This window comes from Ursus maritimus, unplaced genomic scaffold (assembly GCF_017311325.1).
Source record: "Ursus maritimus isolate PB19 unplaced genomic scaffold, ASM1731132v1 scaffold_11, whole genome shotgun sequence".
NCBI classification, from domain to species: domain Eukaryota; kingdom Metazoa; phylum Chordata; class Mammalia; order Carnivora; family Ursidae; genus Ursus; species Ursus maritimus.
Window position 1 is genome coordinate 2419758 of NW_024423453.1, and position 11497 is coordinate 2431254.

Here is an 11497-nt window from a genome sequence, read left to right on the forward strand (position 1 = left end):
GTACTAAATATAGATCATCCACTAAAGATAAAAATCAGGGTACGTAGCAGTTTTCTTATTCCTCTTGAAAGTGCTTAATAAATATGTAATCTTAAGGTAACTTTCTCTTTTTTTGAGGATTTTAAAATTTTTTTCTCATTTTTTAAAATTTAAATTCAATTAATTGACATATAATGTATTATTAGTTTCAAGGGAGAGGTCAGTGTTTCACCAGTCTTATATTATACCCAGTGCTCATTACATCACATGCCCTCCTTTCTTCTGTTCTTTGTTTTTTAGGCAAATTTATCTCTTGGATAACCTTAAGTGCATTTATTATCAGCAGTCACTTGTGCCTGCCTAAAACTATGAACAACAATAAACTGAGCAGAAGGTTTGGAGCCAATGAAATGCTGTTTGAAGAAAGTAGAATTTTCTACCTGAAAAACGTTTTGGTTTCTGCAAAAATACAGTTTAGTTTTTCAGTTCCACAGATTGTTATAACCTAGGTAATCACATTACTTTCATCTTTGCAACCCCAGCAGCAAAGCTTAGACCATAGTTGCATTCCCTATTTCCACACTTAGCACTTAACACCTAGATTTACAAACTCTTCACTTGTGAATATAATGTATAGCTTAACTTACTATCCCACACTATATGACATGGAATTTCCCAGGAGTGTTATATGCCCTCCCAAGGGCACAGCGTTTCCTTTCCTCAAACTGTCCAATGGTTAGTAAGCAGCTATGGATAGGAGAGAGCAAAGTTCCATGTGGATTACACCTTTGTGAAAATATAGATTCTCAAACACCTAACCAAGTAGCCCTTATTGACTCTCTATCAGTTGAAGATAAACTGGCCTGTCCTAAGATTAAGGCAAATATGTTACTGCCCTCAAGTCTTTTACCCTTCTGGTGGCATTACTGACTTGAAAGTAAACCACAGCCATCCAGTATGACCCAGCTTTGTACCTACAAAGCGGGCAGTATATGAGCAAGCGAATCCAGAGAAGGAAGTTGAGGCTCAAGAAGAGATTCTGAAAACTTGGATGATTATTTTCTCAAATTGCTATTAGACTCATTATCTTATAATTACATTTCATTTAGTGATTCTATTTATTTATATCTATACCTGGTAAATCAGAGAAGAGAAGAATGCACTCATTAAAGCCATTAGCCAAAAGCCGGTCCCGTAGCTGCTGGAGAATTGCTACTCCAATACAGAATGGGAAAGAGGAATTCCCAAGGAGTAAGGTATCCCAGAGGTGGAAAATTTTGTGCAGTGGAAATACATCTGTAAAATAACAAAATATAAATACATTTAAAAAAAATAACAAATTAAAACAATAACAAGCTGTTTTACTAGGCATATGACAAATGCCTTATGGTCAAAAGTGTTTCAGAACAAACACTACCAACTTTTTATAAAATGTTTACTTGGTTTTATAAAATGTTTATACACACTATTTTTGGTTTGGTTTCATAAAATGTTTATAAAACTGTTTTTATACAATATTTATTGCTTCCTAAGGCATCTTTAAAAATTGATAATCAGACTGGTCAAATAGATGACATATTTTAACCTCCATCATCAATCCTGGTATAGTTGTTCCACTCATTATATTTCTTCCTAGAATTTTCTTGTTATACTATTCTCACAAGTTTATTTACCAGGATAAGATATAGTCTTATTTTAGATTGAGTATTGTTACATTTTTATTACGCATTCTAAATAATTTCTTTATTAAGTTCCCATAAAAATTTTATCCCATTTTTTGCAACTTTATTTTTTACATTTAATGATACTGCGGATATCTTTCCAGGCCAATGCATACAGATCTACTTTAAATATGGTATTCCATTTATCATTTGTACCCATTTAAACAGAATGTCCACTATATTAATACCTATAATTGATCAAACTATTATACATCCACATAATCTGTTTAATTTCTAGAGGAATCCTAGGTTTGGAAAAAGAAAAAATATTAGTTATTAGAGGATCTCTAAAAATTGAGTCTCATTTGGTTTGTAAAAGTTGCCTTTCAAAAAACTCAATGTAAATACTATAGTTAATGTTTATTTCTTTTTCAATCGAGGGCAGAGATTGTATGAATGTCATGACATGTAAGACGGGAATCCTATACATCACTATGCAACACTCATCCTATTCAATACTCTTTTGATATTCGTCAGTCAAAACAATTCAAATTTCTCCCTACCCAACTCTACTGCATTAGAATTATGTAAGGATGCTTATGTAATTATATGTTTAATACCACTGTAGCTATAATATACTCGGGAAGAATGGAGCTGCCCTTTTACTAATACGGTATTGAAAGAAAAGGGAAAATGATACTTACGAGTAAACATGGTGAGAAACCAAGGGATGGCATAGAGCTATGGGTGGTAGAGGATAGGGGTGCCGGGGATGGATAAAGAAGAAATAAAATATAATTACCATGATTACCAATAAACTGAATGGTAAAAAATATTCAATGCTTTGGTCTACTCCACTGATTAAAATAAGAGTGAATGTCAATAATTATAATTATCACAAATATTCTTTTAAATAATATTATCTCTTACAAATGCTACAGCTGACACTTTTACCAAGGATTATTTCACAGAATGCCTTCATTTCATCAAGGAAAATACTCAAGACAATGCCTAACCCAAACACAATACCAGCAAGCCAATTCCAAGGGTGTACTTTCAGACTGCACAAAAATATTTCTGGGATTTTAATGGTCCTTATCAGTGTGGAGTTACCCTTAGTATTTTTGAGAATTGATAAGATGGTATTTGAAAAATGTCCAAAATGTCTCATAAAAAGTTACTATGAAGCATATGCTTTCTAGTATCACTCTCTAAATTAATAGGAAGCTTCATAACAGACTAAAAGTAATAAGGTCTAGAAATGAAATAATTTGGGTCTTTAGCTGAGCGACAAATTTATTTTCCTATGTTTACTGTCTAGGAATGTAAATAAATACACACACACACACACACACACACACACGTACACATACTTTCCATTAATTTTTTGACATTTTGAAAGTGAGAAATCATTCTTAATTTCTAAAAGTAGAGTAAAATCTCCTTTGTCAGTAGCAAGTATCAAAACTGAATAATTTATAGAAAAATCTGAAAAAGCTCTAATTTTATTTTACTTTCTATATGAATGCAGTCTACCATTAGACAAAGATTTCTGTACTATCTATAGGGTTTAAATAAATATTCTTTCAGCACCTATCAATTATGAATTTACGAGTAGAGTTGCATATGTCTTTGCGTAGCACACCATTGAGTATTTATGCTATCAAAATGCCAGTCAAGAACCCCAGGTATAATTATACACTACATCAAAATCTAAGTACTGTATGGGAAATAAAGGTCATTGTTCTCCACAAGATCATTTATACACATTGACACATAGACAGTTCTTTCAGGCGACATTATAAAAGGGAAAACTGAAGAGTATAAAGGTATGTGACTTCACTGTAAAGAGTATGGGCTGTAGAAAACAATAAAATATAACAAAATCCAAACTATTCAGCTTAGTTTAAGTTTAAAAATAGTAAATATTAGTTTCATCACTATTGTTTATCTTTCCTTTCTTTAAAGGACATGACATAAATTATATCAATACTTCTACCCTCCTGATCAAAGCCAATTATTTGCCATTAGGAATCTTAACTGAATTACTTCAGCAACAAGCTAACAATCTGTTTTCCCACATAGTGAAGAGGGCATTGTATGAGGAAACTATGCAAAGTAGGGAAGGAATCACTTCAAAAGATCAGAGGGAAAACTTGCCAGGCTCACACAGAGCCAGGGATAGTTCATCTTAATACCAGTCAGAAAAAAAACCCAACAAACTAATAAACAAACAAAAAGCCTGTAATAAACAAGTAATTGCGTAGAGTACTCAAAAGAGTATTGCCTTAGTAATATTAGCAAAATTATGCTCCCAAAGTATGCTGCTGTGGTCTTACTAAATAAATCGTAGAAGCAAGCTTTCAAAGGATCAAATTGCTTCAATGTTAGTTAGCTAGATCCCAAAATAAAGCTCAAGAATATTTATAAGAATATAAAAATATCCAATATTGAACAAGGTAAAATTCACAGTGACTGGAATCTAATAAAAAAAATACAAGTAGTAAAAAGTAGCAGAAAAAAAGTGATCCATAATGAGGAGAAAAATAATTCAATCAAAATGCACACAGAACTGACATAAATGTTTGTAATAGCAGGCAATGATATTAAAATACTTTTTATAACTGTATTTCATATGTTTAAAAAGCTAAGGCTGTTTATATTAAGTAGAGACATGGCAGATACAAACCCCCCCCCCCACACACAAACAAAAAAATCAAACTTTTAGAGATGAAAAGTACACTATTTGAGATTAAAAAAACATACTGGATGGGATTAAGAGCAGATCAGACATTGAAGATGAAAAAATTAGTGAACTTGAAAACATTGAAATAGAAAGTACCCAAAATGAAACAAAGTCAGGAAAAAAAAAAAGGAAAAAAAAAAGCCCTAAGCATCAGTGAGCAACTTCAATCAGCTAAATATATATGTTATTGGAGATACGAAAAGATAGAGAAAAGATGAGAGGGGACAGAAAAAATTATTTGAAGCAATAATACCTTGAATATTTTCCAAATTCGATGAAAACTATAAACTAATAGATTGAATAATCTTAAGATCACCAAACACAAGAACCATGAAGAAAACCACACCAAGGCACACCATACTCAAATTTCTCAAAATCAGTGGTAAAGAGAAAAATCTTACACCAGAGCTAGAGGAAACACACACACACACACACACACACACACACACACACACACACACACATTATGTAAGAGCAGCAATGAGAAGATTCTTCTCAAAAAATGTTTTCTTGTCAATGCCCAACAAATGACAGGGTAGTAACATTTTTAAAGTATAAAAAAATCTATGTAGAATTGTATGCTCAGCAAAAATATCTTTCGAAGACAGAAGGTAAAATACAGACTCTTTCACACACATAGGAACTGTGAAAGCTCATCACCAGCAGGCCTGTACTATAAGAAATGCTGAAGAAGTCTTCCAGGCAGAAGGGAAATGATACCGATAGAAATCTGGATCTACACAGAATGAAGAGAAACAGGGATTGTAAATGTGTATGTGGTTGAATATAAGGCTTTTATTTTTAAAAAATCTTTAAAAATAGTTGACCCTTTAAAGCAAAAATAGTAATTTATTGTGCGGTTTATAACATATGTAGAAATAAAATTTAGGACAGCTATAACGTAAACACTGGGAGGGGAAAATGGAAGTATATATTATAAAGTATTGCACTATCTGTGAAGTGGTATAACGTTACTTGAAAGCAAACTGTGGAAAGTTAAAGAATTATAATATAAACCAGAATTTCTTAACTTCATTACTAATCACATTTTAGGTTAGATAACTTTTGGGTGTCCTTTGCATTTTCAGATTATTGCATCAATCCAGGCTCCAACCACTAGATGCCAGTAGTATTCACCCAGTTTTGTCAACAATGTCTTCGGACATTACCAAAAATCCTCTGGGAGGCAAAACTGCCTGTTTGAGGACCACTGTATAAATCCTAAGGAAACCAGTAAGAAAACACAGCAGAGTCATAGCTAACATGTCAACAAAGGAGATAAAATAAGATCATAAAAAAAATCCAATTCAAAGAAGACAGATAAAAAGGAAAAAGAAAACAAAGAATTGATGAAACAAATAGAATAAAAATAGCAAATGGTAGATTTAAAGGCAACCATATCAGTAGTCACAAAAAAAGTCAATGGTTCTTGTGATGGTTGATTTTATGTGTCAACTTGACTAATATGGGGTGTCCAGATATAAGTTAAACACTATTCTGGTTGTGTCTTTGAGGGCGTTTCTGGATAAGATCAACATGTGAATCAGTTGACCTAATAGTGAAGCAGATTGCTCTCCCTAATGTGAGTGGGCCTTATGCAATTTGTTGGAGGTCTAAATAGAACAGAAGTAATACTTTTATTAGTAATACTAATAGAAAACAGAGTAAGGGAGAACTCACTCTCCACCTGACAGATGGGATATAGCAGTGAACAAAACATAGTTCCAGCCTGTAAGGAGCTTACAGTTCATAAGGGCAGTAGATTTTCATTACATATTCTCAATTCATTCCATTTAGGTTCTTGCCTTGACCTCACCAACAAAACTGCTCTTAGCTTCATCATAAAAGATTTCCATGTTGCTAAATCTAATAGACAATTCTCATTCTCAGTTCTTCTTTACCAATCATCAGGGTTTGCCATAGTTAACTACTCTTACCTTCTCAACCCACCTCCCCTATTTGACTTCTAAGATACCATCTTCATCTATTTCCTCTTACCTTTCTGACTGTTGCTCCATCTCCTTTGTTGGTTCTTCTTCAATCTTCCTGACTTAAATATTGACATGCCCTATTTTCAGTCCTTGGACTTTTCCTCTTTTCTATTTTTCTCCAAATGACTATACATAGTGTGAGGACTCCCCCCATTTTTATAGCTCTATCCCCGACCTCTCCCCTGAATTCCAAAACCATGTCTAAATGCCAGCTTGACATTTCCACTTGTATGTCTAACAGATATACATAACATGTCCCAAACTGAGCTCCTTAGACCACTTCAAAAATCTGTGCCTCCAAGTATAGTCTTCCAAATCTCACTTAAGAGCAACTCTGTTCTAATTGCTCAGGTAAAAAGTTCTGGAATCATTCTTAACTTCTCTTTCTCCTACATTGTACATCTGTCATCAGCAATGCTGCTGGCTCTACCTTCAAAATTTATCGAAAGAATGTAAAAACTGCTTACCAACCCTACCACTAATTTCCTGATTCAAGCCTCTCTTGCCTAGATGATTACAATAGTGTATGACAAACTTTTTAAATTCCATCTTTGTTCCTCCTTGGGTTTCTCTTACTATAACAGCCCAGAATGATCTTGTTAAGATGTTTAGGTGGGTATATATCATTCCTCTGGTCAACGGTATCCAGCGGCTTCCCACCACTGTAAAAGCTAAAATCTTAACTATGCAATCTGGTTTGATGTAAAATCTTGTCCTCTTTGACTCTTATCTCCTTGTTTGTTGAGCTCCAGTCACATTGGTCTCCCAGCTGCTTCTTCAACATCCCTGGCATGCTTACACCTCAGGGCTTTAGCACTTGCTGTTGCTTCTGCTTCCATTGCTCTTTCTCTCAGTTCCTTAAGGCATTTATTCAAAATTCACTTTTTCCATGAGGCTTTCCCTGACTTCCTTTTCTCCTTTCTTCCTCCCTTTCCTTCCCATCCCTTCCCTTCCTCCTTTACTTCCCTTTTCTGTTCTCCTTCCGTCCTCCCTCCCTTCTTTCTCTCCCCACCCCCTTTCTCTCCTCTCTCTCTCAAGTTTTTAATTTCAGTTAGTTAAGTGTTATATTAATTTCAGGTATACAATATAGTGATTCAACACTTCCATGCATCACCTGGAGCTCACCACAACAAGTGTACTCCTTTACCCCCATCTCTTATTTAACCTATCCCCCCAACCCCCTCTCCTGATCATGTTATTTAAAAATTCAATTTCTTCTTCATCTGAGCACTTCACATTCATGTCCCTACTTTAGTTTTTTTTTTCCTCTTTAGTACTTACCACTGCCCAAACTATCATATAGTATATTTATCTTTTTTATTGTCTATCCCCCACTAGAATATAAATTCAATGAGGGCAAAGATTTTGTCTGTTTTTTTTTTTTTCCATTGACATACCCATGGCCTAGGAAAATGGGCAGCACATAATAGGCACTCAAATATTTGTTGAAAGATAGAATAAAATATATAGTGAAGATAACTGAAAGGGATAGATTAAAAGATCCAAATATGAGATTATACGCTTGGAGAAGTTTTCAATAAATATGAAATAATGAGAGAATTAGCTAATATTCCTTGGGTAATATATATACATCTATCTATCTATCTATCTATAGATATCTATATCTCCTTCATATTAAATATTGGAAAGTATTTAAACAACACTAAACTTAAAATTCTGAATTATATACTTACACTTTGACAACAATTATAAAAAGAGTTACTAGAAATAACTGAAATGAAGCATATTCTAGTAATATTTGAAAAGTAATAATTCAAGTTGAAAACACTTCTTTAATATATAACAACTCCTAGGTGCTCACCAGCACCAGTCATCTCTTACCAACTAAAATCAGGTAAATAAATAGGTAATATATTCTGTGAAATGGTAGTGCCTGTTATTTATTCTTTCTTTATTTCTTCCTTTTAAAATTTTAACTGATATTTTAATCTTAAATAATTTCTTAGGATATTGGTACATCTTCATAATACAGTCTAATACATGAGAAAGACAGCAGTATAACATAATTTTGAAAACTAGGCTGGTTCAGATTTTAATTTAAAAAATAGCAATTAAGCAATGAAATATTTTATTGCAAATATAAAAAAATACAAAATTAGTCTTATTAAGTTAGAGATATTATTAGCTTTTCCTGATTTAAGGATGGAAACTGAAACCCAGTGGAAAAAAATCATACATGCTTTAGCTATTTTCTCCAGATCATTATATTATTTTGCTTTATTTGGCCTAGTGGTAGCTGACTAAGAGCTGAGTAAATACTGCCCCCTAGCTATATCAAGAAAGAATAGTGATATTTAACATTTCAGGACATCTTTCCAAATGGCCTGGTAATATCAAAATTACAAATATCAATAGGAAAAACAAAGGCTGGACGATCATTAACTTGATTTTGAAAAGTAGAAAATTATGGCTTAAACAGTTGTAAATGTATACAAATGTAAAAGATTAAAAAAAGGAAATACATCTTATAAACGCTGGATGAATCTTCTGTCAAATGTATATTTATTTACATACTGCAATTGTGTCTTCTCTCTATTAATATTTTTAATTTATATTTTTACTTATTTTATGTATTATAAAAATTGTTATTTTCATTATTATATTTTATACAATACAATTATTATTGTATTATAAAAGTGAGTCCCTTCTAGGTGACTTTCTTAATCTACCTTCTTATGAGCATATTGTATTTTGTGTTTTCCTCAAGTCAGAAGTATGCTTACCTTTAAGTTACCTCTGTAAAATACACATTGACCATCAGTCTGATGCCTCGTAATAACTCTCTGCATTAGGGAAATAAATATCTTGCCACTCAAGAAAGATTGCTTAAAAACTAGCAGGTTTTGTTGTTGTGGTTGTTTAGCAAGGGTAGAGAGTGTCACAGATTTTCTTGAAACTAGACTTTGTGATCTGGTAGTTACATATCTCTTTAAGCCTTTAGGATAGTTCTGAAGATTAGTTAATGGATCTAAAATATTGGCAGAGGTTGTATCAGACATCAATATAGGAATTACAATGATCATTCTTAGTAACAGTTCAGAAACTTTTATAATAAAAAATGTATTTTAATAACCCAAAGGGCTGAGCTCTTCTGAAGCCATCTAATAAAAGATTCACACACTCTGGAGTAAGGAGGGCAGGCGTGGAAGGTAAGGAGAAGGGAACCGTAAGCACTGGAACTGTACATGTTTTACAGGTTGGGGTAGACTCAATAAAGGCGAGGCATAGCCTAAGAAGGCTGAAGTATTTACCCTCCTGCTGGCTCTCAGAATCAACATTCCTCAGTCCCACCATAGCTACTTTGAGTTCACAAAGTTTCAAATTTTCTTACCTCAATTCTGTTTCTTCTACTTTCCAAATTCTACAACATCCTTTGTTTTGTCTAAGTCTGACTTACGATCATCCTCTTAGCTACACAGAGTACAACAAAGCTTGCTACAAAAGAAAATCCTTGAAAATCAAGAAAATGCTCCATAGATTTATATTGTTCCATTGTGCCACTCATTTTCAAAAGACATTATCTCCTTCAACAATGAAAAAAATGATGCTTTATGCTAAATCAGGGTAAATTCAGTAAAATGGGAAATTCAGTGGAATGGGAAAGGGTTTCACATAAACAAAAAATATATATACAGTAAAAGCAAAAGCAGTACTAAACAGTTCCTTCTTTAACAGTATTCCCCATCTTCTATCTTTTTAGAATTCTGGGGAAATATCTTCTAAGAACAAAACCTAGCTTTATTTCCATAACCACCTTTATGGAATAATCAAGAGATGAAAATTATAAATCTATAAGATAACGGAGTGATTCACAGAGTGCTCTTTAGGATACTTTAAATAGAAAAAAGAATTACATTCTGATATTTTTGTGAACCAGTAACCTTTAAGAAAAGATTGTTCTTAAAGCAATCAGCATTACTGCATTCTTATATATCAAAACAACTGTGCTAGGTACTGTGGCAGACACAAAGAAATGTAAACACTTGGCTTATATATATGAAAAGATTAGATAAAACAAAGTAGTATGGAACATGGTGCTATTGAATCAATACTGTCTAGACTCCTTGCTAGGGCTTGAAATCAAACTTAAATTTCCAGGGTATGTATTCCCTGTTTTCTGACAATCCAAAAGTTTTATCTATATCTAAATCATCTGGCATTCTTTGACAGATTATTGATGGTGGAGTCCCCCAATGATAATGCAAGTTTATTTATTTATTTTTAACTATCTGCTAATTTGTTTGGTTTGAGACTTGAAACTTACTAAGAATCCAAGTCTTCATTCCTTATCTAACATGATGCTCATTGCATCATTACCATTTTTTATAAAGCATTTTCATAGATTTCAACTTATCTAAGGCTCACAAGAGTCTTATGCATAGTCAAGGTAGACATAATTTATTTTTCCTAATTTATTAACAGCCACCTGAGGCTTGAAGTGAGTCACTACGCCACAGTCACATGTATATAACTTTTAAAGCAGGCACTAGACTCCAGGACTTCTGACTGCCAGTCTATCGTTTTTTATACTACACAAGGATGGTAGAGAAGACAAAAATAAGCTGGGTTATAGGTATTTTTTTCTACATAACTTATTAATATTACACTGTATACTCTAAATTGCGGGTAAATTACCTCCCATACTTACGTGAACACAACCAAAAATTTGGATCATTTCAGATCCAGATCAGATCCTTTCAGAGGAACACTGTTACAGAACTTTCTGTGATGAAGGAAATGTTCTACAGTTCTTTAAAAAAATTTTTTAAGCCTCAAATACTAATACCCCCAAAACAATAATTAATATATGATAAACATTACTCTTGATATATTTGTGCTTATATAAAATTTTAGATAAAAACATTCATAGCAAAACCTGGATCATATTACACTTGCTACTTTATGAAGTACTAGCTATAACTACACTTAAACCTAGAAGTGAGTAAAACATAAAACTTGTTACTTTAAGAGATATTAGTTTCTGAAGATCTAGTTAAAGTTGATAAAAAAGGAACAGAAAAAAACTTTTAGACTACATTTTCAAGCTTAAGAATTACCTATTGATAACCTGTTTTGAAAGATGACAAAATTATTATACT

General features: G+C 32.9%; 1 protein-coding gene across 2 annotated transcripts in view; it reads right to left on the reverse strand.

The window, feature by feature from the left end:
• The window catches only part of TBCK (TBC1 domain containing kinase), a 201409-nt gene that overhangs the window by 91391 nt on the left and 98521 nt on the right, over positions 1–11497 (reverse strand). For both annotated transcript variants that reach the window (XM_008689397.2, XM_040626208.1), the window contains 2 exons: positions 2345–2381; positions 1114–1275 (listed from right to left, as the gene is read on the reverse strand). In XM_008689397.2, the coding sequence (XP_008687619.1) occupies positions 1114–1275; positions 2345–2381 (199 nt within the window). The remainder of the gene's footprint in view (positions 1–1113; positions 1276–2344; positions 2382–11497) is intronic.